This window comes from Spermophilus citellus (genome assembly GCF_964194105.1).
Source record: "Spermophilus citellus genome assembly, contig: SCAFFOLD_58, whole genome shotgun sequence".
NCBI lineage: Eukaryota > Metazoa > Chordata > Mammalia > Rodentia > Sciuridae > Spermophilus > Spermophilus citellus.
In genome coordinates this window covers 1,301,978-1,329,894 of record NW_027672891.1, presented here as the reverse complement: position 1 = coordinate 1,329,894, position 27,917 = coordinate 1,301,978, and the positions used below count along the sequence as shown (strand labels likewise).

The 27,917-nt window shown below is 34.7% G+C and overlaps 1 protein-coding gene across 1 annotated transcript; it reads left to right on the top strand.

The window, feature by feature from the left end:
• Positions 1-69: 69 nt before the first annotated feature.
• Positions 70-27,917, top strand: LOC308640450 (A-kinase anchor protein 9-like). Its single transcript, XM_081312361.1, has 6 exons — positions 70-139; positions 22,046-22,291; positions 22,818-22,862; positions 26,143-26,196; positions 26,574-26,747; positions 27,699-27,917. Exons 1-6 carry the CDS (start codon positions 92-94, stop codon positions 27,894-27,896), a joined length of 765 nt encoding a protein of 254 aa, XP_081168487.1. The 5' UTR covers positions 70-91; the 3' UTR covers positions 27,897-27,917.

Below are 27,917 nucleotides of genomic sequence, written 5' to 3'. Positions count from 1 at the left end.
CATTCCGCTTTAGCCGCCGGAAGAAATCCCAGCGTTGGTTGCTGGGATCTTGGTGATGTGGCGCCCCCTACTTCCCCCTCCCCGCCCCGGTATGTCGGAAGAGACCAGACAGAGCAAATTGGCCGCAGCCAAGAAAAAGGTAAAACGCGCAGGGTCGCGGCCCCTCGAGCCAGACAGACCGAGTCCTTCCGACGGCCGGACCGTGGCCAGAGTCTGTGCCATTCCTGTGGTACCCGGGGCGAGCCCCTGGGCGCCCCCCAGCTCCCCCCACTAAAGTCTTCTCAGCCAGCCCCGCCCCCTCAACAGCTCAGCTCCCGCCCTCGCCAGTCGCCCCTGGGTGACTTTGGCCGGTGACTCCAGGGCTCCCCGCTCCAGGCGCGGCCCCGGCTTCCTGCCGCCCCAAATTGGATCTCCCTGGGCTCCCTGGTGGTCAAGGACCTCGGTCCCAGCCCTGCTTTCCCCTCCCCCACCGTGGAGTAGCGACTCGGGCGTCGGTAGGGAGGAGTGGAATGTAGTTATGTCACAGTCCCCCTCGGAACTGTCATTACCACCGCCATTACCACCGCGAGCTCGGCCTGTGATCTTCCTACCTGGTCCCATAAGTGTCTTCACTCCCTTTGGGCTTCTTTGGTCTGGGCACAGATTTCCACCTGGAAGGGAACTCTCAGGTCTGTGGGACCTAGTGCTGAGAGGTTTTAGGCTCCATTACTTCCAACTCACACAGTGATAACTCAGAAAGCCTACACACTTCACCAATGAGCTAATAAAAACGTTGACAGTATCTCCCGGTGACCATGGAAGAACAGGTTTGGGTTCTTCCTAAACCTGGGATTTTCTCCCAGGTGTCTACCTTCCAGAGTGGCTTAAAAATTTTTTTTTTTCCCCTGACATCTTTACATTCGAATTCCCTGAGATCTGGGACCAGGGTGCCCTTCATTCAGTGTTTGCTGGAGTGAGGCCTGTTTGTCTAATGTGGAACAGGTCCTGGGAACTGAGCTTCACAGTTTGCATCTTCCCCAATTCATCTTCACAACTTGGCGTGCAGAGTGCTCTGGGATAATAAATGTGAGGCATCTCTCTGAAGCATCAGTTTATTTTCTTGAGAGCGATTAAACATTAATGTATATAAAGATGACATTTGTATATATTTTTAAGATTGTAATAGACCTCTCTGAAATGATATTTGGGTTGTGCTCTGTTGCCAGATTTGCTGGGGCTGTGTCTTTACTGCCTTCTGTTAGGACATGTTGATTTGTAAAACTTTGGGAAGTACAGAGGTATAAGCAGGACTCCAATATTTGGCTTCTGAACCGCCCAGTGTACAGTTCCTGCTTGCTTAATATTTACTTATCCACCCCTACCTCTGGAATTTAATTAACTAGTCCCTGAAATTTTTCCTGTAATCTTTAAAAACCAATATTTGTGTGATTATACACTAACATTAATGCTGTTGTTTCTCAATATTGGTGCATTAGATATTTATACCCTACGTTGTTGCATACTCTTTTTGAGGACACTCAGACCATTTTCCCAGTGTGTGACCATGGAGGGAACATTATTATTATCTGCTTTTGTCTTTCAAACTCTTTCTTCTCCTTGCCTTAGAAAGGTGAATCTTAGTTTAGGAGGGATTTTTTCATCTATCCTTTTTTTCTTTTTCCTTTTTATCTAATGACCAATATATTTTCTTCCTACTTTAAGTGTAGCCCATCTGCTCTGAGATATACATGGAAATGATTCTTTTAGAATTGGGAATGTATCTCACTGGTAGAGTAATTTCTTAGTATGAACAATGTCCTAGATTCTATCCCCAGCACTTCACCAAAAACAAACACAAAACCATATTCATTTTTTTGGGAGAAATCAACAGAGAATCCCTTTCAGAAGACTAAAGGTACTGGTGACCCTGATGGCTCTGGTCCCTTGGACTTCTTCCTTGTACCCATTTACAGAGGTCAGCCTCTCTGTTAGTCAGTGTTACCTTATCAATCTCTGAGTAAATTTCAGTAAGAAGAGAATACAAAGGATGAGACCTAGAAGTACTACACAACATTCAGAGAAATGGAAAGGTCAAGTTTATACTTAGAGGGGCCATAGGATATCAAACAAATTTCATAAAGATTCTTGTGTGAAAAATTTGAGTTTGGAGCATTCAGAGTAGTAGTTTATGGCATGGTGGGGGTGAGGGAGTTCAGTAAAGGAAGATATTTTATACAAGATAAAGAACTGGCTTCCCAACTGTGCTGAGGGCCATCTCAGGGTTAAAGAAGCATTACTGTTCATCTGAGAGAAGTTACTTTTTCCTGGCCCTCTCACACTTGCCTGTCCAACTTCCTTAACTGGTGTCTGTAACTACAGTTCATTCACATTCTCATGACCTCTGCAAGAAAGCCTCTGGAGGGTTTTTAGGATTGGGAATGTATTTACTCTTTTCAATAAGTCCTTTTTCTCCTTCCCTGATAATATTCTTCCAATGAATATTATAGACACAAAACAAGAGCCTGATAGCAGCTACAGGAAGTCAGAGGCCCATTTTCATGCATGGCCTCCCCCTTTTCCTGAGGTGACCTCTCCTACCCTGCTGGAAAAGTCCTGAGTCTCCTTCATAGTGTATTCTTTTTAATTTTTTTACATTATTGATTTTCAAAACAAAGTGACAGCATGACAATGACAAAATGACAGCATAATGTGTTACAATTCTTATTACACATATAAAACACAAATTTTCATATCTCTGGTTGTATATATAGTATTTTGACACCAATTCATATCTTCATACATGTACTTTGGATAATGATGTTATCACATTCCACCATCTTTGCCAATCCCCTGCTTCCTCCCTTTATTCCCACCCCTCTGCCCTATCAAGAGTTTGTCTATTCCTCTCATGCTCCCCCTCTTTACTACACTATGAATCTGCCACCTTCTATCAGAGAAAACTTTTGGCATTTGATTTCTTTGGGAATGGCTAACTTTACTTAGCATTATATTATACAATGCTATCCATTTACCTGCAAATACCATGATTTTATTCTCTTTTATTATAGTGCAAGAATTAAAACCAAGAATCAATAAATGGGATGGATTGAAACTAAAATGTTTCTTCTCAGCAAAAGAAAATAAATCTGTGAGGTGAACAGATAGCCTATATCTTGGGAGAAATACTTTACCCCTCACACATCAGAAGGAGCACTAATCTTTAGGATATATAAAGAACTCAAAAAGCTAAGCAGAAAAAAAAACCTCAAATAACCCAATCAATAAATGCGTTAGGGACTTGATAAGACACTTCTTAGAAAAGGATATACAATCAATCAACAAACAAATTAAAAAATGTTCATCTTTAGCAATTACAGAAATGCAAATCAAAACCACTCTAAAATATCATCTCACTTCAGTCAGAATGGTAACAGTTATGAAGACAAACAACAATAAGTGTTTGAAAGGATGTGGGGAAAAAGGTACACTCATGCATTGCTGGTGGGACTGCAAATTGGTGCAGCCAATATGGAAAGCAGTATGGAGATTCCTTGGAAACCTAGGAATGGAACTACAATTTGACTCAGCTATCTCTCTCCTAAGTCTATACCCAAAGGGCTTAAAATCAGCATACTATAGGGACACATCGACATCAATGTTCATAGCAGCACAATTCACAATAGCTAAATTATGGAGCCAACCTAGATGCCCTTCAGTAGATGAATGGATAAAAAATGTGGCACATTATATTCATAATGAGGCTATTTACCCCACAGACTAAATAAGATCATGGCTGTGTAATACATTCTCCACTCTGAGAAAAGCATACTGAGTGACCCACTTGAGCTGCTTACAATTTAATCTTTTAATGATGAGAACACTATTGCCAGACACAGAGGCACATTGTAAGGTTGTGATTCTTTAAATGATTAAAGAATGATTAAAGAATCTCAGTAACCTAAAGCTTTTTAAATTTTACTTAAAAAATGTCTTGTAATTTAAATTTTAATATGGGTTCTTACTGTTATTATTTTTAAATTCTGGAACATATCTGGGAAAATATATAAACCGATGAAGAGTATTTTTAAATGTTATATGCACATCCAAATGGGAATTTAGCATACACAAGGAAGAAGCACAGCTTGTCAGATTTTATCTGCAGCCTGATCTATTTTATGAGTCACAGTAAAGACTCATCACTTTATGAATGGGGCTGATCTTGGGTGTTTTGAAAGTTTTGTTATCAGGCCAGTGGGGTGAAGGTGAGCGAGATTGAAGTTTTGTAGACGGGATGGCAGTTTATTGATGAAATTTTGAGGATGGAGATTAGAAATTAAATTTTGGTAAGAAATGTGCACTGATTGAGATAAAACCCTTTCTCCAATTCCTGCACATTGTTTGCAAACATCTTGGTGAGTGAGTTATTTACCTTGAGCTGGAAAAGAACTAATCCTGATTGACATTTAAAATGGTTTTACATAGAGGCAGAATGAGGGTACATTTGTCTGGTTTCCCATGTGTTGGGATGCTTTAATTTTTTAACTACCTTCTCTTCTATAGACTGACACCTTATCAACACATTTTTTAAGAAATTAATTTTTATCTTTAATGAAATATAATCAGAAAGAAGCCATTGAATATTCATGGGAATGAATTTGTGTTTCCCATGAGAGATGCTGAACAAACTGGTGAAGAAGGTAAAGTAGTCAGTCAATTTCACAGTGGGCCCTGCCAGCCAGATCAGCCCCTGCCTATGTGCCCAAGGGTGCTGCCAATCCATGGCAGGGTAGACTATTAGAAAACAATCTTTGTTCTTATTTTTCATTATATCCTATCTTCCCCTACAATTTATGTAAACACTGTAGCTCCTGAATCTTGGTTTTGGGCAAGCTGGAGAGAGAAGCTGGTGGAGACCTAGGAAGTGCTACCTATGGCAAGAAAGAGGGAGGAGATGTGGTCCAGGATTTTAGCTTCAGTGGGAGAAAAGTCTGAATACATCTCCAGGGGAAAAGGTGTTATGGTGTGTGTGTGTATTTTCACTCACTGTGGGAGTAAAGCATCATAGTTTGTTCTTTCATTATTGATTTATGTTATGAAATACCTGTGTGTCTAGCATGTTCCTCAATCTCCACAAACCCTCTGTCCTGGAAAGAGCCTTCATACATATTGTTATGTTTTAGATGTGAGGTGTCCAGCTAAAGATCATGTTTTGAGACATTACAAAATGGTTTATAGGAAATAGGATTGTGTTATAAAAGGCTTAATACAATCAGGGAATTTATCCCCAGATGATATTAACAGAGCTGTAACTGAAGGTGGGTACAGTATGGCTGGAGGAGATGGGTCATTAGTGTGCTTTGGTATATATAGCTTATATCTAGGAGTGCAATCTCTCTCTGTTTCTGATCCTCCTATGAGCTACTTACCTTAACCACACTCTTTCTCCATGATGTTCTGCTTTACCTTGAGCCCCAAAGAATGGAATTGGTTATCTATGGATTGAGACCTCTGAAACTGTGAGTCCCCAAATAAACTTCTACTTCTCTTAAATTGTTCTTTCTGGTCTTTCAGTTACAGCAGTAAAAAAGCTGATTAAAGCAAATAAAACTAAGTATTCCTCCCCCCCCAATAAAACTAGTGCTAGCAAAGGGAAGATGAGACTTAAACCTACCCAAGGTACAAGGCCTGCAGGTGGTACAGGTTACTTGTATAGGAGATATCACGGTGTCACAGTTTCTGAGGCATGAGAAACTACTTCACTAGTGCCCCCCATCAATGAAAGGCACAGTTTTCCCCCTAAGATCTCAAAGGGATGGTTCAGCCTACTCCACTGCTCTGCTTTGAAAGATTGAAGCAATTTCCATTCTTCAGGGGAAACTTTGCATAACTGATGGCTCGCCTAAAGTTACCAAATACATCAGCTGCATCATTATGAAATATTTATTCATAAGGAAGATACATTTTAAAAAGGGGAGGCTTTAAATGTTGTTTTAAAACTCAACCCTTGAGGTCAAATAGCTATTAGAAAATTTACTTATTCTTAACTATTAAGAATATTTAAGGAGATAAATTAAATAGCTAATGCAAAATGTCACTCCTGTTCTCTCTCATTTATGTATACATATAGTCGTATTTATAAATATATTCAGATACATATATAAAATCAATCTATCTATATTTCTATGTATGTATGTATATATATATATATATATATATATATATATATATATATATATATATATATATATATAATCTGGCATTCTATTAAGGAAGGCTAATACAAATACAAAACAGGGAGGACTGTTATGTGGAAACCCAGCTGCTTTCTGAGACTTTGATTCTCCTACCAAGTGCCTTCTCTACCTCTTTCCAGGAATCTCATGTTTTCATCAGTTCTTTCTCCTCCTTTTTTCCCCTCTGTCCCTTCATCTTTGCTTCCTATCAGGCTATGTAGAATTCACTTTAGCCAGCACTTCTTAGTTATTAAATTACTATTGTCATTATCTATCTGTCAGAGCATCTCCTTTTGAAAATGTCATAATTTTCTCATTTGTCTGCTTTTCCTACTCCTATTGCTTAACCTTCTCACCCTTTGTTTCCCATTAGTGTATTTGATGCATCCCTGGCAATCTACCTATTACATGTTTACTTAAATAATTACACATGTTTAAAAAATAAACAGTGATTTTGGGGCATTTAATTTTCAATAGATGGTGCTGTGTTTTGGGATCTCCTGTTCTTTTCTCTTTTTTTGCCCAATGTGTTTCTGCAATCTATCGATGTGTCTTTATGCAAATTTAACTCATTGTGCTTGAATACTCATAGTGTATGACATGGACTTTAATATGCTTGTTACATTTTATGCTTCATTCTCCCACTCATGGGTAAGTACTCTGGAATGTTTAGCTGTGCTGCAATAAACATCCTCTCACCTGGTTCTGTTTTGTTTTGCACCTGTTTTGAGTTTCACTATGGAATGACTTACAGGCCAGGCTGAAAGATAGGTTCTATAAATTCTTAGTTTTAGTAAGGTCCACTGAATTGTTCTTTGGAATGGCTCTACCAGTGTATATGCACCCAAGCTATTCATTTCTACCCTTTTCTTGTAGCATGCAAAATTATCCAACATTTAAAAGTTTTTCCCATATAATGTATGCAAAATGGATTGACTGAATTCAAATTGTAAATTGGAAACATTAGGTAGTTAATCCATGTTTTAAGAATTATTTTCTGAGTTTGTGTTTCTGCTGTAAGATGTACTGGCCAGTAAGTGGAATTACTGTGCTCAGACTGCACCCCTCCCTATATCCATACCTGTGACCGTGACATCACTTCCACATTGCTTCCACAAAAAGTAATGTGATTTCCTCTGATTGCAAGTTCCTTTGATGGTAAGTTAAGCAGAAAAGACACAGTGCTAGTTCTAGGGTGAGGCTTTAAGAGCAACAAGAGTTTCTGTCGCCTTTTTTGCACTTCTGCCATCAGCAGGAGAAAGATGCACCCTAGATAGCATATTGAGCTTTCTATTGCACTGAGTTACCTTAACAAATCACAAACCTCACCCACAAACCTTAAAGCAATACCAATTTACTCTTTACTGTTCTGCAGCTCCAAAGTGGATCATGCCGGGCTAAAATCAGGGTATCAGCAGGACTGTGATTCTTCTGGAGGCTCTAGGAGCATTAGTTTCTTTGGCTTGTGGGTCCCTTTTCTATCTTAAAAACCCACCACATCGATCTGAATTTGCCTCATGCTGCTGTTTCTTCTATTTTTCCTTCTGTTGTCTCTCTGTTTTGCCTTCCATCTTCTACATTTAAGAACTTCCATGATTACAATAAGCTCAGAATTTAATATGATCTTGTCTCAAAATCATTTAATTTACCACCTTCATTTAATTGACAGCCTAATTCTCTTATGCTGTGTAACCTAACTTTTATGGGTTCTGGGAAGTAGGACATGTACATCTATTGGGGACCATTAATACCACAGATAACTCTTAAAAATGAAAGCATTGTTATTCTGTGGCACACGCCTGAAATCCTAGCAACTTGGGAGGTGAGGCAGGAAAATTGCAAGTTCAATGCCGACATCAGCAAAAGCAAGGTGCTAAGCAACTCAGTGAGTCTCTGCTCTCCAAATATAAATATATACAAAATGGGGCTGAGGATATGGCTTAGTGGCTGAGTGGCCCCAAGTTGAATCACTTGTACCTAAGGTGGGGGAAAAACACGAGAGCATTGTGGAGAAGATTTCAATCTAAACCCTGACCTGGAGCCCCGTGCAGCAGAGATCAACAGTGTAGCCCCAAGAGACCTGCAAGAAAGTAACAAAACATTCCTCAGCCATGTAAGTGCAACGGAATATTATACAATCATTAAAAGGATTAAGTCTGAGAGGGACATGGTAAATAGAGTGAAAACAACATTATCAGAAATAGTTTAGATGTTGCAGTGGTATACACCTGTAATCCCAGCTACTCAGGAGGCTGAGGCAAGATCCTGTCTGAGGGGAAAAAAGGGGGGGGGCTTAGATTATAGCTCAAAGGTAGAGCACTACTGCCCTTTATCTCCACTACTGCAAAAACAAAACTAAACAAAATATGTACATTATTTCATTTGTATAAACATGTGCTTTTAGAATGGGATTGAAAAACTATTATAAATATAGTTATTCATGGGCTAGGGGTATAGCTCAATGGTAGAGCACAAGTTCCTAGGTTTAGTCCTCAACACCAAACAAAATTTATAAAGCAGTTCTACTAAACATAGTTAACTTTGAACAGACACATAATCAGCAAACTTAGATCAAGAGGTAGAAATAGAGAAATGGCAACAGTCTGTGCTTTCCAAAGTAGGAGAGACAGATGCTCCTGGGTAATAAGTACAGTGAGAGGTTAGATACAGTAGGATTTTGGATGTTACCCCCCCCCCCAACATTTTGTTAAAATATTTAAAATGCTACTGACTGATTTTCTAGAATATTTTATAAGGAAAACTCTCAATATCAATTAAATGCAACCTAGCATAGTGCTTTTCAAATAGCAGGTATTCAGTAAGTGTTTGCTTCTCTCCAGCTGTGCATGCTGGCAAGATGAGCTGGTCAAAAGAGCTGGCTGCAACATTAAAGTAAGGAAAGAGCGAAGAATCATGCAACACGTGGACATGAGTTTCTCAGGTGGAGAGTGGGCCTGCTCTGCCACCTCAAGGGTCCTCTTCCACTCTGGAAGGCAAGAGGGCAAGAGAGCAGGTGCACTTGGAACCCCTCTGTTTATTAGGGAAAAGACATTTGATAGAATGTTCCACCCCAATAAGGCAGGGGATAGTGTTTCAGCAGGGGTTGCCCAATCCTGTTGGGTACTGCTCAAGCCCAGAGCTGAGGCTCTTCCTTGATGAGTGGGGGTAAAGGCCACTTGCTTGGTATAACACAAGGTGTGGCATATGTTGCCAGTCCAATATCCCCTTTACTCAAGGCTTTTGGAGGGGCTTAGCTCATGCACACGGCGGTCCCTGACATTTGCTTCTTGAATGAATGAGCAGAATGACTGAATAAGTTCTTAATGAGTGCAGTGTTACCAGCTAGGTTGGAATTTAATAAGAGTAATCCAGAATTTTCTTAATCAGAAGTCTCTTATTTCTGGTACCAGAAACCATCTAAAATGATCATTTCCCAAAATTTATTCAGAGACTTGGTTCTCCAAGTATCTCATTTGTTCATAAGACTTAAGTGTTAACATTTGATAACAGTTTTACAACGTACAACTTTTTAATCTTTTTCTTGGTAATTGGTCTTCTGTTCCTTTCTCTCTAGATTTCTCTAAATTTCCTTTCTCAAGACCTTATAATAAATGATCATTTTAAAAATAGCTTCTCACATATACAGTATAGTATCTAAATTTAAAAAAAGAATTTTTAGTTGTAAATGGACACAGTACCTTTATTTTATTTATTTATTTTTATGTGGTGCTGAGGATTGAAACCAGGGCTGCACATGTTGCTAGACAAGTGCTCCACCATTGAGCCACAACCCCAACCCCTAGAGTATAGAAGTATACTTTGTAAAGTATTTTATATTAACCAAAATCTGCAGTAATAGGAGAATGAATTATTTTATGTAGCCATTAAAATAATTCTACAAACACTTTTCAAGTTGGGAAAATGCCCACAGATAATGTCAGGTTAAAAAAAAAGGTATGTGTAAGTATTTATATAGGAAGACATCTGAGAAAACATGCACCAAGATGTCAGTTGTGGTTATTTCTGGGTAGTGGGTTATAGGCTATTTTAATTTTTTTATACTTTATTTTACAAATTCTCTACAACATTATTCTTTTATGATCAGGCACAATGTTCAGGTATCATTTAAAAAACAAAGACATTACATGCAGTATGATAAACAATTTAATGTTGTATGACTCTCATACAGAACAAGAACATGAAATGCAAAATAACTAGGTCTCCTACATTAGTGTAGTCATGGAACTCTAATTCTTACTTCAGTACCGCTTGTATTATGTAGTCAGAATTCTATATTATTGGACATTTATGGATCGCTTTTTTGTTTTTGTCATTCTTATCCATTTTCCTTGCTGTCAGTTTTTTGTTTTTTCCTATGAACTTGCTTGTCCAGCTTTGTATTTTCTCATTTGCCTCTTCCCCTAACTTGCTGCTTTAGATTTGTTGTAACAAAAGAACCAGAAACTGAGGTTAATGGAATGATTTATAAGAATCAAGGGCTAATGGAACCTAGTAGAAAGGACTTCGTGGCAATTCAGTTTTTCTGATGCTTGATAGTTCTTTGGTTTGCTGTTGGGTCCTCAGCTATCTCCTCAGTATTGATGTTGCAAGAAGCCCAATACTTGGAGATGTTAACTACATTATTAAATATTTTCAGAGCTGGGCTTGACCTCATTTACAAGTTACTGACAGAGATGGCATCACATAGGCTATCCTTGTAGTGAACCAACCAAACCATTTCAACTCCATTTTAAGTGACTTCATTTTTTTCCAAGTAAAATTATTTATGTTTATATAAACAAAGTAGTCAATTATTAGTGAACAAAATTAAATAAAGGACAGTTGTGTAGTTAGAATGAAATTAGTCCTATAAATCACTTTTGCTATATTTTTAAAAAGTTCTTCAAATGTACTAGAATTCAGCAAAACCAAAGTATTACATCTCTATAGTCATTGATCTTAAAGTGTTCCTTTCATTTTGTTACTCAGGTATTTTCAATCTTATTAATCTGTTTAATATTTATTTGACCTCCATGCAAGTCGGTGTAGATTCAGAGATAAGGAACCCACAGGCCTGCCCCTAATGTTCTCACATTCTAATAGAGTAGAAAGTCAACCACAATACAGTAAGTGAAGTGCAGAGAATCATTTATTTACTCATTTGATAAATACATTTGTGCACTTATTGCTTGTTACATCTTGTGCTAGACTGTAGAATGTGAAAGACATGGAATCTGCTAAATGCAAGCTTCATTTAGTTAGTAGGCAGAAACATAAACAGATATTTATAAATTTAGGAGTGTGATATAATTCTGGCTCTATGAAAAACACAAGGGAGGAATATCTGATTCCATTTGGCAGTTAGAGAAGGCTTCTTGCATGGATAATCTCTGAATGAAGCCTTGAAGTTTCAAGAAAAACTAGGTGAAAAAGGAGAGAGGAAAATGAGACAGGAAGAGTAAAGCACTGAGGTGTGGAACAGTTTGACTTCCTTGGGGGAAGGTGTACAAGAGCTTGGTATTATTGGAGTATAAAGGTATAAGCAAGATATGGCAAGAGATGAAGCTAAAGAAGGTAGGTCTGAGCTCTATCCTGAGGGTCTTGAATTTCATGTTAAGGAGATTTTTATCCTGAAGGTTGTGGGATATGTTAATGGGTTTTAAGACAAGGAATAATATGGTTACATATACATTCATTCATTTAAATTCTTACATTTAAAAAATTATTTTTAACTGATACTTAAAAAGATTGAGTTTCAGATTGATCCATTTTGCAGCTGTATGGAGGATAGACTTGATGGTAAAACTATTTAGAGGCTGTTGAACTACAAATGAAAGACAGTGAAATAGGAGTGAAAGTGTGGGGAGATAATCAAGAAACATAGAGAGGATAAAATCAGAATGTGATTGGTTGGTAAAGGAGAAAACATGGATAGAAGGTTGGTGTTATCACTAAGAGAAAAAACAAGGAACAGTTTCAGTTGTTGACTTCAGGAAAGATTGGGAAATCAGTTTTGGATATTTTGTATTAGAAGTTCCTTATGAGACATCTGAGTGGAATTTTTCAAAAATTTTGTTGAGAAAAGTATAACCTATAGTGGCTAACCCAGATTGTCTGGGATCAAGTGTGACTTTGTCATTTAGTGGCTATATGTCTTTATAAAGTTATACTTAACCTCTCTGTAACTCAGTAACTCATCTGTAAATGTTGGTACTGGGGTTGATGTGAAGATTTAGCCTTTTAGTATAAAATACTTTAGAATATTGTCAGGCTGTAAAAAGTCTTAAAGAATTATGAGCCATTCTTAAAATCATTGTCATGTTGGAATTTAGAAGATTAAAGCTATATAGCAGAAAACTAGAGTAGAGAAATATGCTGGGATCAGATAATGAGGAGCTGTATGTATCACTTAAAAGTAGTATGAATTTTAACCTAAATATAGCAGAAAACTTTTTTTTAAATGTGTTATATCTTAACCTCTGAAAGGGTTCTTTCCAAAAAATTTATTATTTTTAGGTAGGTATGCTGCCACCAGGTGGTAGGTATGTGTTACTGTTGTACAAATGAAGCAATAAAACTATCATTTTTTAAATGAAGTATTGATTTGATTAAGATCGCTGAATATAAACAGTCTAATTCTGGTAGGACTTCTTTGTTTCAAAACAAAAGCTAAGATTAGTTAAGATGAGGTAAGAGAGGGTTGTTGTAAAAATGCAGAGATTTCAGAGGAAGGACGGAGAAGTGTAGTAGGGCCTCAGAGAATCTGAAAAGCCATGGGAAATTGATGCCATTCTTGCCACCATTTTTTATCTCATTTCCATATTTTTGTATATTAACTTCCTTTATTTACACATCAGTTTGTGTATGAACAAAAATTATAGGATGAATTTCCCAACCTATGCTATATAGTGGAGTGGTTTCCCATTAAATGCATTTTTAAAAATTTTTTAAAAGGCAAAAAAAAAAAACAATATATAAACAGTGGAAGCAAATCTCATAAAATAAACCGCTATCCAGTGGTTCCCAAATTTCGCTGTACACTCGAAGCTCCTGGTAAGCTTTTTAAAAATTCTTTTTACTGTTTAGAACACACCCCATGCCAAAATCAGAAATATGATGGAAACCAAGTCTCACTATTTTAAAAAGATTTTCAAAGAGCAGAAAAGTTTAGAACCCATTGATAGAGCCACTTTGCATGATTTTGCAATACTTGAGTGATTATATATTATGGCTTCTTATAAGCCAGGTACTTTACTTGGTGTGCTTCTGTAAGGATTATTTAATGCCAGAAGGAAAACTGGCTGTATTGGATATAGAGAAAAGTGTCTTGGGCTGCAATTTATCTTGTAGGATGATCATGTGTACTGTAATTTAGAGGTCATTTTAGTGGCGTGGTTGTAATTACATGATGATCAAGTTATGCACTAATTTTAGAATCCTTCATACAAGATATCTCTTCTCTATAACCTTTCTGGACAGCTCTGCTACTTCCTTGTTCCCTACTTTCAAGAGAAGAATCTAATTGATTCACTCCTCTTATCAAAAGAGGGGGAAAACAGATGTCATGGATGGTAGGAGTTGTAAGTACTGGCCAGTTCCCTCAGAAGGAAGTTCTACATACTTTAAAAGTACTTCAGTGTTTCACCTACAGAAGAATGCATGGTAAATATATAAGATTAAAACAAGTGAAAAAAAAGACCTCTACACCTATCACTTAGATTAAAAATATTCATGTACCAATGCATTAAAATATTTATCTAATTCCACCCCTAGCACCTGAGCTAACTATAGTTCTGAATTTATCATCACCTTGCTTTTTATACCACATATGTGTACATAAACTATACTTGGTTTTCTGTTTTTGAACTTAATGGTGTCATTATGTGAAGTCTTCAGTGATTTTCCTTTTGTTCAATATCATTAGAGCATTTTCACTCCTGCAATAGTATTCCATTATAGAAATTTATCTCAGTGTCCATTCTCATCAGTGAGCATTTAGGTCATTTCCAGTTTTATTACTGTTACAAATACTACTACTGTGTTAGGTTTTGTCTGCAAGTGCCAAGGGTTTAGAGTTGTATAGAAATCATGAATCCTGTGTTCCCTTAGTCCTTGAGTACTAGAGAGTTTCTTTGAAAATGAGGTAGAAAGAGGGAGTGAAATCAAAAGCAACCTGGTGAGGCTGGTGTCGTAACTCAGTAGTACAGCACTTGGCTAGCAGGTATGAGGCACTGGGTTTAGTCCTCAGCACCATATAAAAATAACTTAATAAAATGGGAATTGTGTTTATCTACAACTAAAAAATAAAAAATGAAAAAAGCAAAACTTGTATTTGTTAATATTATCTACATGGTTTCATTATATAAATCATCAAACAGACATCCCTGGGAACTATTGATGAACACTGGATACCCATTGACCATTAACATGGATCACTGAACTGTAGCAGTTCTTTTATTTTTTTCTATTTTTTTTAGTTGTAGATGAACACAATATCTTTATTTATTTCCTGTGGTGCTGAGGATTAAACCCAGTGCCTCACATGTGCAAGGCAAGTGCTCTACCACTGAGCCAACCCCAGCCCAGTTCTTGTATTTTTGAGTTGATATTTCCTGCCAAAACTATATGCTTATCAGAAGGAATCATTTATAACCTAGACTTAAAAATTAATAATAAAATAGCCTGCATGACAATGAAATGGAGCAGAGGTAGGTGGTATCTGAATAATACTCTTTTGGATGTGATTTCTAGTAGGTATATAGTTTTATTATTCTTTTAAAAAAATAGTTATTATTGAAGGTGGAATGGCAGTGGCGGGAGAAGACAGCCTGAGACATAAGCATACAAAGACTGAGTACCCTATCCCAAGCAGCAATTGTAAATGATATTCTTGCTAGACATTTTCTATCAAGCATCTGAAATGAAACTCTCACATTGATTTGGATTGCCCTAGAGCCAGGAGTACTGGATTCAGTTGACTTCAGGCTAAAAAGAAAACACTCTTGTTTTCGTCATAAACATAGGAAACGATGTGATAGTAAAATGAAATGAGACTCCAATATGAAACTGTAGCCACTGCTTTAGCATTTATCACTTTGTTCCTCACTCTCTCTTGGTATTCTAGTACTAATATCATTGTATTGATTCATGGAAGAAACTGAAAAGATTGTTTCATGACCTAAATTTTTTGTTGTGTATGTTTATATGTGCATATTAGATACAGAGATCTCTGTGTGTGCATATATACTTACATGCATCTATATGTATAAAATAAGCAGATATAAATGGAAAACAGGCACCATAAAAAATAGTTATAGTAACACATGGAGCCATGATAATATTATCAGTAAATATTCCTTAAAGATATGTAGGGGTAGAAGGCAGTAAAGATCTTTCAAAGAAGAAAAAAATTACCTGTAGTCTCATAATCTACAAGTAATTATTTTTAATAATTTGTTTTAATTTTTAATAGTTTGTTTCTATGCACAAATATATTTTAAAACTCCATTTGATTCATTCTATGCAGTTTTGTGCTCTTATTTTACCCAGCTTTATACTGAGAACATTTTCCCACATTAGAATTTTTTGAAAATACTTTTTGACAGCTGCATAACATTACATTGCATTAAGTAATATAGTCATGTGTAGCCATGGACCTGAATGTATCATCTTAGGGGTTTTTTGTTGTTGTCGTTGTTGTTGTTGTTTGTTTTTGGTTAAAGAAACTATGTAGGAGTTCTGAAGTTCTGAGAAAGAATGCCTATAATTAATGCTTAGAGGTGCCTCTTCCACAAAAAATCAGTTTTTAAAAATTCAGCAATTATTCAGAGCTTATATGCAGTCACTGTTCTAGACTTGGAGTGTATAATGATTGATTTTTATTAAAAATCCCACCTTTCTGGAACTTTCTAGTAATTTGTTCTGAATGATACTTAATAACATGAGAATAAAATAATGTTTTGGTAATTTTATGTACTTAGATGTGATTCGTTATGAACACTGAATCATTCCACTTTTTCTGTATCCTATACCATTTTTCAGTTGGGATTATTTAGTAATAGCTATATACTGTTTGTTGACTTGTATTTTCAAGCAACAGTTTACAAATTTTCATAAGTAAAATGCTGGTTTCCTTAGAATTGCAGGTAAAGAAAGGAGAAAGGAAAGGAAATAATTGAAAAATTTTCTCAAAAAACCCCAAGACCTGGAGGCAAGTTTAAATGATCCTTCTAATGTATCTCTTCATTATACAGTTGAAGAAACTGAATTCTCCTGATGTTAAGTGGCTTTTCCACTGTCACATAGCTAGTACTATATGACAGCCCAGCACTATATTATATGTAGTCCATATTGTTTTGAAATTCAAGAAATATTTGGGTTGTCTGTATACCCAGGCCATGAAGTACACAAAATTAAGATGATTCCTTAAGCTACAGAATCTGTTTTCTTTTTAAACATGAAGGTGATCGCATTGAATGGGATTATAGGCTATAAATAGGTTTGGTCGCTCAATGATTTAAAGTCTTGTCATCTTTTCCATTCTTGATTTCCTTAGTTTTATTTAGCACTATTTTTTTCTTACAGTTTTTTTTTTTGAGTGGGGGGTGTGTCTTGCTGATTCTGAGGCTGACCCCAAACTCCTGCATTCAAGAGATCCTTCTGCCTCATCCTCTCAAATAGCTGGGACTACAGGCATTCTAGTAGGCCTGGTTTGTACCTTTTTGTTATTTTGGAAAATATGATTCAGAGCATCCTAAAATGTTGCTTTTATCTTTGCTCTCATTTGCCCTTCTTCAGCTGGTTTTTAGGTTAGTCGTTATAATCTTTTTGTTTCCATGGTTAGGCCACCAAATTTTTTTTCTGTGACAGTTTATATAGCTTCTTGTTTATCATCCATGAAGGAATATCGAAAGGCTTAATGACAGCCCTGAAAAGAACAAATAGTCACCATAATTAGAATTATTTGGGATTTCTTCCATTTTCTACAGGAAAAACATAAAAATCACTTTTTATAGTTATTTTTAAATACTATAGAGATTACCAGATTACATATTTTTGTAACATTCTCTTTGAGGTATGTGCATTTTCACGTTTGTTTTTCCTCTCGTCAAAAAACACTTGTCAGTTTGGCGATTTCATTTGTTCATGTCTTTAAAATTAATGTTCTAGGATTGTGAAATACTATGAAAAAGGACCTAAAAATACATAGAAAGCAAATTAGTATAATGAAAGGTTGGATTTGGAGTCAGATACTCTAGTTCTGTTTTGTTTTGACACTGATTATGATATTGATCAGGTAACATTGATTTTTAAAATATTTTTTTTTATTTCTACACAATACATTTATTTTGTTTATTTACTTTTATGTGGTGCTGAGGGCCTCGCATGTGCTAGGCGAGTGCTTTACCGCTGAACCACAACCCTAGCCCCTAACAAATTGTTTTTTATATATCAGCTTCTACATTTTTGTCTCAGTAAGATGTTTTCTGACCTCTCCCCACAGTCCCACAAATTGAATTTCCATTGTATGCTGTCTTTAATGCATATACTTTCTCTTCAAAGCACTTTTTATAACTTGAATGTACATATTTCTTTATTTGTTTAATATTATCTTTCTTACTGGATTACAATTCATGAGAGTTCATATGTGTTATTTATCACTGCATGCCCTGTCATAGCTCATGATAGGCAGTCAATAAGTATTTGTTAAATAACTGAACTATATACTTACAACCTGATATAAATCCAATTTTTATGCTTTCCAGGCATAAAACTACAACACATCTCTTTCGGAAGGCCTTTTTAAAGAAAATCAGGACAATACAGTTTCCTATAACACAATACACCTCTTCTCTCTCTTCTCGCTGTCCATATATGTATATATGAATGACTGTCAGGCTTAAGAAATTGTGCTTTAACCCTTATTTCTCACTCCATTTAATAATAGTTTGGCATTATACTGTGAAGTTCTACTTTTGAGACCATGTGTTTCATTGATGTCCAGCACAGTGCCTGGCATGTAGTAAATAGTCAATGGACACACAAAAATACACAAAAACAGACTTCAATTAGTCATTTATTTTTGAAGGAACATTATAAAAACTTGGCATGTTTTTATATATAACATTTTGAAAATGTATTGTTTTATTGAGAATGATCATATATAAAATTATGAATATTGAGTTTAAGGAACTCAATATATTTATATTCAGTTGTTTATTCATGTTCTGGTCAAGATAAGACATTTACTTGTGATCTGGTCTACTTTTGAAAGATAAATATGTGAACATAATATCTTTCCAGTAAATATTGCAACTATTTCTGTGACTACATATGTTAACACTTTTATAATTGGCTTCCAAATGACAAACACAGATGGCTGTAGTCTGAATTTTCAGCATGTTTTAGAATAAATGTTTTCTCAGTAATTTAAAGTGCATCATTTCAGTATCATATGGTTATCTAATTGATTCAGATTTTTTTGCTTATCTGCTAGCTTGCCATTTTTCAAATTTAAAATAAAACTAAATAGCTATAAATAATTGAATATGTGATACGATCTTATTCCTTTCACATTTTTATAAAACAGTAGTCTTGCCAGAAAGCTATTGTGGATATTATTTTTATGAGAAACTTTTTGTTCTCTTTTGGTTTTTTTGGTGGAGGGAGGGAAGTTATAGTGAGAAGGATTCTTTTTATGTTCTTATTCATTTATTAGCCATTTTTGTATTTGGTCTATTTAATAGTTACAGTAATTCCAATCATATATTTCCTCTTTTTAAAAAACAAAGAAATTTACTTAGTCTCATTCTTTTATCTTTCACCTTTTAAGAGTGATTCAAGTAATTTGAAAATTGTTCATTTTAATTTTGAAACCATGGAACATTTTAATAAAGTAGAATTAGATATGCCTTTTATATGATCTTGCTTAGTGTGGTGACTTTTCAATAAAAGATAAATTATCCTTTAAAAAAAATTCAACATAGGGGCTGGGGATGTGGCTCAAGCCGTAGCGTGCTTGCCTGGCATGCGTGCGGCCCGGGTTCGATCCTGAACACCACATACAAACAAAGATGTTGTGTCTGCCGATAACTAAAAAATAAATATTAAAATATTCTCTCTCTCTCTCTCTCTCTGTCTCTCTCTCTTTTAAAAAATAGATAAAAAATTCAACATACATTTATTTAATATTGCTCTAGGCTTTTAATATATAGAAGAAGGGAGGAAAAAAAGTCCTTGCCCTCATGGGGTTTACCTTCTGGTTAATTTTTCTGAAAAAATAATATAACTCATATAATGAGTAATATAGGCCTAGAACATTATCTTTTTAATTATGTCTGTAGAAGTGATTCATTCTAAATATTATAATGGAACTACTTCTACTTTTTATTCCATATCTGTGTGCTACTATTTACATTTAGTAACAGATATTCTTATTTTGGAGGGTTTTTTTTTGTTGTTGTTTAAATCAAACTTTCCATTCTTTATTTATTTATCTTTCATTTTGTGCTGACGGTTTAACCTGGGCCCTGTGTGCATGCTAGGCAAGCACTCTACCACTGAGCCACATCCCCAGACCTAAGTCATTCTTTCTATAATGCAAAGTTAATAATTTTTTCCTTTGTTATATATTTGACATTTGAATAAATTTTAGATATAAATTATTGATATAATCTGACACTTGGAATTCTAAGCAAAATCTTCATCTTTGCCTTGATAAATTTTGCTGACTAAATATATTCTAATGCAGAAACATGATATTTCAAGAAGTTTCTGAAATTGAGTATAATAGAAATCTCATTATTAGTATTTATTTTTTGGCATTGCATTCTCTCTAAGGGATGTTTTAAAATAATGCTCCTGGATTTTTGATTCTATTTATAGATAAAGTATTTGCCAATATTCTAGTTAGTTTGTTTTTAAGAATGATCTGCTATGCTTCAAGTAGTTCAAGTACATTCCAGCAGCTTAATAATGTGCAAATAGAGGCAACTGGTCTTGCACCTGTTCCTCAACGCACTGGGTAGTTACTAAATAACTGGGAAAAATGTTAAATGTGAAATATTTTTATACTTTGTAAGTATAATCATGAGCTATTTTTGACTTATGAATTAAATATCTTCTTTAAGGGAATAGGACATGTTTATATGCTTTTCTTCATCTACAGCAGATAATTTAAGTATAAAATGTTATTTATAAATAATATATTTGCCACATATTTTGATAGTAACATTAGCAAGATTGCTTTAATACTTTAGATAATAAGAAATTTATTTGCTGTCTTTGTAATTGGTCTGGTTAATAGTTATGGTAATTCTAAGCATATATTTCCTCTTTTTAAGGCAGAAAGGAACTTACATGTGGTCTTCTTTTTTCTCCTCTTAAGAGTGATTCAGGAGCTCAAATTAAATTTAAGAAGTCTTTGTCAGTAGTTGCTTTATATAAAAATCAGAAAACTTAACTCTATTTAAAAAAATACAGTAATAGCTCAGCAATAGATCCTTTGCCTAGCACGTACAAGGCTGTGGGTTTGATCCTCAGTACTACATAAAAATAAATAAAATAAAGGTATTGTGTCCATCAAAAAAATTCATAAGAATAAATAAATAAAATGTAAGTGAGCAATAGGAAAAATACCTGTAATCTGAACTCCAAATGTAAACAAAAGTTGTTAAGGTTGTAGTTTTCCAGAATTTATCTATGCCTATGAATATAATGATATTTAAATTCATACTGGATATAATCATTGAAAGCTATGAGCCTGAGACTTGCCTTATCTTTTTAAAAATGAAGTATAATTTTCCTTTCATGAAAAGAAATAGATATGCTACAATACTACTTTATACCTGCCATTATATCACAAAGTCTTTAATAGCAATTGCTTGCATTGGTATTTTTAATATAAGTTCACCATAATTAGTCTAGTGTTACCTGGTATATAATGTGTACTTCTGATTTTAGGTGGTAAGAAAATATTTTAGGTCTTAAAAAACTTTGGATAGTATTGTAAGAAAGTTTTTACCGTTTTCAGTTTTCTTTCTGCTTATGATAACGAAAATCTGTTTGATGCTTGTCTGTCTTTAACAGTCTTTTATTGTCCATTTTTTTCATAGCCTTCAGCAACCTCTAACTAAAATTTCAATAATAGATTTATAATTTCTTTTATTTTCAGTTTATCTCTTAAAAGAAATAACAAGTGATATTAACTTTCAATTTAAAGAAAATACACTGTTTAAAATATATTAAGTAAATGATAATGTATTGATGACTAGGGTTTGGTACAAATTCTGATGATGACAGACAAATGATAAAACACTGCTGTTTAAAATTTTAAGTTACTTGTAAGTTTTTCCCACTATAAATATGGCTGCAGTGAGCATTTGTATAGCTAATAGGCTAATTATCTTTTTTGTATAAAAGATAATTATAGACGATATCTTTTGTATAAAGTAGTAGAACAGAACAAGTGTGTTTGGAGCTCCTTGTTTTTGTGTGTATTTTCATATAATCTTAAATCCAGAGATTATACTGTGAATGAGAGTCCCTCTATTCCCCTATTCTAGTTATATAGTAGTTATTCCCCTAACTCAGCTAATTTCCTCTTCTTTAGACTTGACATGTTCATTTCTTACCCCTCAATATTTAATAAGTTCATTCACAAGTACCTAGTGTTACAAACTTTACAACCCGAATATTCAATCCAATAGTTATTCTGAAACTGTGAAGTCATCTATATTATTATCATCATTTTAATTTGGTGATAGTTTGATCTTTTAAAGAAAGTGATCCCAAAGAAAAATTATCATTGATGTTAATGATACTTTTTCCTGCAGCTTGCCGAGTTTCGAGAAAGAAGAGCTCGATTGGATGGACAAAACCCTCATAAGAAGCCAAAAAAGAAGAAAACCTCAAGCAATAAAAATGATGTTCATGGCTTGAATATTGATCAATCAAAGAGTGAGGAGATGTTCATAAATAGTTCTCAGGGTGTTGGATCGGCCGTGATGCCTGAATCCACAATAATGAGAACTCTAAACAATGAAGAAACACTTAAACATGAACAAGTTTTTTCTGTTGATGTAAGTATTCATCCAGATTTTAAAACATTCTACCTCTAACTAGAAAGTTGTGGCAGTGAAAAGTCATTAGCATCCACCTGAGGGAAGCTTGACAAAGTCATTGACTTTTTAGCATCAAGAATTGATAATTCTTTTAAAGAACTTGAATTTTTCTGATGGCATGTTAAGGATTTAGTTTTATTTAAAAGAGTTACATAAATTAGAGGAATGGTGTCTTTGATGCTTTTGGCTTACAGATGACATCTACTATATATGTAAAAGTTCTTGGTACTTTTGTATTTATAACAATGGCTTGTGATAAATTTTATATGCATTATTATAAGTCATTGTAATTCATAATGAAATGAAATTTTTAAAGATTTGGATAATTTTTACTAGTTTTTTAATAGTATTTTTGTAAATTTTCTATCATTGTTACTAACAGCAATGTCTTAGTAAAGCAGGATTTTTTTTTTTTTTTTGTAAAGTATGATATTTAGAAGGGGAAAAATGTCATAATTGTAATCATGTTTTACTTTTGTTTTAGCTGGAAAGTGAGATTTCAACCACAGCAGATGATTACACTTCGGAGGTAAGACTAACATATCCCAATTAAAAATGTCATAGATAAAATTGATATTTTTTTTCGAAATTATTGATTGTTGGTACTTTATTTCTTATAAATTATATGCTTCTGTATATATTTAATATAACTTAACATAATATAATATAAATGGATTGAAAAACTGAAAATTATATTTTACTGCTGTATCTTTTTCCAGTGGTTACCTAAAGTCTTAACTGTTTGAATTGCTTAATCCTTAATTATATAGCAGCCATATTTTGGTTTTTAGGAAAGTGAGTCTGCATTTCTAGGACCCATCACCATTTTAAGATAGCCATTTAGCACAGTAAAAATTTTATAATTTAGTATGATTTTTTTATAGTAATGCTTTTTACAAATGTTTGAATACTAGTTTAATAAAATGTGTTTATTGGAATTAATGTTGCTGTAGTGTTGTGTATGTGTGCATGTGTGTACATGTGTGTTACTGGGCATTGAACTCAGGGCCTTGTACATGCTAGGAAAGCACTTTGTCACCAAGCTACATTCCCAGCCCTTTTTCAGTTTCATTTTAAGATAGATTCTCACTAAGTTGCCCAGGCTATCTTTGAACTTGTGATCCTCCTGATGCACGGTGTGCATCACCATGCCTGACAATGATGATTTTTATTTTAGGTGATAAACTGTAAAATAGGCATTGGTCTCTTAAGAAATACCTGCCTTCTTTATATGTTTGCAATAAGTATCACTTTGTTATCTTATTCTTTTTAGATATGATTGTCATTTCTTTGCTCCCAAATTTAGAGTACATGGAAAATTATTATTTACTCTGAATGTTTAAGCAACTTAGTATATTTCATAAGTCTGAATTTATTGTAGGCTTCTAATAGAAAAACTAGGTTCTTTTTTTTTTAAGAGAGAGAGAGAGAATGAATATGAATCTTTTTTGTAGATGGACACAACACGATGCCTTTATTTTATTTTATTTTTTTTTTAATGTGGTGCTGAGAATCAAACCCAGGTCCCGCCCATGCTAGGCAAGCACTCTACCACTGAGCCACAATCCCAGCTCAAAAAACTATGTTCTTAAATTAACATATTACAGTTTTTATTTTTGTTGTTTGGGTGTGGGTGTATGTTTGTTACTGGGGATTAAACCCAGGGATGCTCTACCACTGAGCTACATTCCCAGCTGTTTTTATCTGAAACTGACTTGCTAAGTTGCTCAGGCTAGCCTTGTACTTACAAACCAGAATTATCTCAACTTTATCCATGGTGTGGTTGACTCTGAGGACCTGCCTTTGAACATCTCCCAATAAAATGCTCCAGTAGAGCAAAATCTTGAAAGTCATTCACAAAGACATTGTTAAAATTTGCCTTGAGCTTTTTTCTGAGCTGGCACAAAATAAAGAAAACTACAGGAAAAAAATGTCAGAGGCATTCTCTAAAACTCTCTAAAACCTGGAAGCTATGAGGACTCCCAATAACTACTGATGCCTTTCTGAGCTGCTTGACTATCATACCTCCCAGTCTGGAGGTGAGATCACTTTTCTGTCAAAAATGTCTGTTGCCTGAAGGAGACTCAGGTCTCATCACTGAAGAGAGCAAAGATCAGATAGCAACTCTGCTTTTGTGGAGTGGAGAAACAGGGCTTTCAGGTTGTGTATTGGTGAGTATTGCATGCTGTAGCTTGGGGAATTTGGTGGGAAGGCCTGCAACTAACTAAAGATGAGGATGAGAAGAATGAAATGGAGGGGAGTGAGGTGAAGTTTGAGAACTCTTCTGCAAACTTATGAAAGAAATCTTAGATAAGAAGTTGAGAATCTTAGTTATGAAGGTTGTGACAATCCTCCAGTAGGCTGTCTTCAACCTGCTGCATTGTGACTAGTACTCAGGGCTGAACAGCGAACTCAGAGCAGATCATAACAGTCCAGGCACTTCAAGACAACTCTACAATGGGCAACATGATGACCAGAAAGTACTTGGAGATAGATCCTAACCAACTCATTGTGGGGCATTATAAATATGTTTAAACTGAATTAGAGGAGAACTAACTGAATATTTGCTATAGAGGTATTAGATATAATTATTATACTGGATAAATAATTTATGTAATACTGATAACATGATATTTGACATGATCTTTGATGGATATTTACAAATATTCATTTTATTACACTGTTACTTCAAAATAGAAATTTTAGTGTGTACTAAAATCAGAATGTGTCATTTCTGAGTCATGAAAAACTAATTGAAATTTAGAAGTATTATAATTTGAAAATTATCACAAGTGACTTTATATCTAGAATTAGTATTCCTACATTCTTGTGGTTTTTCACCAATTGCAATAATGTGTTAACAAAAGTTGGTTTTTTGCCTTCCCTTTAGCTTCATTTCTCAGAGATTATTCTTAGAATAAAAGTAGAGCAATCAAACTGATTTTTAAAAAGTCTCTTAGTTAGGACCCTCTCTCCCTTTTATTTGGCAGTTGTGGGTATTGGGCCTTGCACATACTATGCAGATGCTCTACAACTGGGCTACATCTTCAGTCCTAGGATTTGTACTTTTTAAAGTGTCATGGCTCATATAGACTTAATCCTAACTCTAGACATTCTGACTAGTCTGTCCTACATATTTCAGTGTTAACAATTTCATTCTCCTGGGTTCTATTGACATAGAATTGTGAAGGCTTAAGATATGGGCAGGAATGTGGGCAGGAATGAAGTTGGTTTTTGTACTCTATCATCCTCCTTTCTCTTACTACAACATATCTGTGCTACAGGCAAGTGGTGATATGTTAAAGAAAACCCCCTCATCTGTCTGGATGGCGTGACTAGCACTAGTACTATCCCCAGAGGAAAGTTCTTAGGGGAGTGTTCTTTACCTCTTTATTTCCCTTGGTTTGCTTACTAGCCTTTAATTAAATTTATACCAGTAAATGGTTTTATTTGAAAATAAATAGGGCTTAATTTTAAAAATATATTTAGCTAATTTTAAGGAAGCATTTTGTAAAAGAAGATCTAGTAACTTGGAGCTTTTAGTTATCTTTCTGAAGACTAAATAGGAACTGCACTTAGAACTTCAGTTACTTAAATGAAAGTGTCTTTTGCATTGTAAGAACTTAGATGTTTGAGGAATGATTGACATTTGATATGCCTCTTAGATACTTCAGTTAAATATAATCACCATATTTGTTTTGCTATTAAGGCATTTTCCCTAGATGTAAAAGATACAGTTAGTAGAAATATTATTGTTAGGTAAATAAAATTTGGTCTATCATAATATATCAGGAAATTTTTTTATACAGGTAAATGATTGCTGTAATGTGGTGAAAACAGAAAAGCCTACCAATTTATTAATGGTACAGTATATAAAACTACTCATGATACTAATTTTTTTTTATTATTTAAAACCATTTGACTTACTAACCAAGCTTTCTCCTGTATGTAATTCTTTCTGTATGTGATTTCTAAAAGTTACTAGATCTTCTTTACTGCTTAACAAAACAAAGTTACCTCATTTTCATTATAACATGGAATTGGAACAAAATTTGCAGATATGCTGTTTAGGTGCTTTTAAGGTAATATCACATTAATAGCAAACCAGATTGCTATAGAAGTGAACTTCAAAGTGAAGAGTGATGTTTTAAAGTGGATTTTGCTATGGAATTCAATATTCGAATTCCTCTCTCAGGAATGTTGCTAGTACTGAATTATTAAAAATATTTGGTTGATTTAGGAAGAAGAATTTGGTGTCATTGATTCTTATTCTGAACAAGGCACACACTATAGTGAGACTCGCCTAGAGTTGATAGAAAACGAATTAGTTAGGAAACCTGAACATGAGCCCGAAGAACTGAACAGAGAACTGGAAGAAATGAGGGCCACCTATGGGACTGAAGGATTGCATCAGGTACATTTACCTTCTGTGGCCTTTGTTTGCTACTCACAAAAACAAAAAAGGAAATTTTTTAAAAAATATTTATTTTTTAGTTTTTTTTTTAGGTAGACACAATATCTTTATTTTACATTTATGTGGTGCTGAGAATCGAACCCAGTGCCTCACACATGCTAGGCGAGGCACTACCACTTGAGCCACATTCCCAGCCCTCCAGGAAATTTTAATGATAGTTTATGTATTTAATGAGAATTACAGGTGTTAACTTAAGATTATCTCATTCATGAGAAAAATGGGGTTCTTGCGCATAGTATTAAGAATCCCATTTTACAACTAGAATTCAACTAATAGGGGTAACATGTATGTTACTTTGTTTATTTAACTTAATAAGATAGAGTAAAATAACTTTAGTGATTTCAGGATAGATGTTTTTCTAATGAGCCTGAAAGAAAATTGTGGTATAAATCACATTTTTTAAAAAAATGATGACTTAAACCCATTAAGAATATCAGCAAGTCCCTGTAAATATTCTCTGCAGTTAGAGTGACATCTCTTGTATTAAGTAATAAGTTATGAACTCAAGATGAAAATGGGACATTAATGAGGATGATAGAATAGATATCAGTTTCATCCTCTCCAAAAACAAGTTTGTGGTGTTGCCTGGTAACAGATTGGGGGAGCTCCCCAATATAAAGGCATTTGCTTCTAGAATTAGATATATAGAAAAACCAGAACAAGTGAAAATTTTTTGCATGTGCACATTAATTTCTTTGAGATTGATTTGGAAGTAAAACAAATTTCTTAAAGCTCATAGCTTTCAAATGTGGGAGATAGCATATAAATTGTAAGAATTCCACTAATGTGCTTTGAATCTCATATTTTTTAAAAAGTTGCTTGTAATAATGATAATCAGTTTTATGTAAAATATAAGCCTAGAATGTAATTCTTTTCTCTGATTTCCTTTAGTTACAAGAATTTGAAGCAGCAGTTAAACAAAGAGATGCTATTATCACACAGCTCACCGCCAATATACAACAGGCAAGAAGGGAAAGGGATGAAACGGTGAGAGAATTTTTAGCGTTGACGGAGCAAAGTCAAAAATTGCAGATTCAATTCCAACAAGTAAGTATTACAAGTAGAACAAGACTTACTCGATTTTTATAACGAATTTTTAAATTTTTTCAC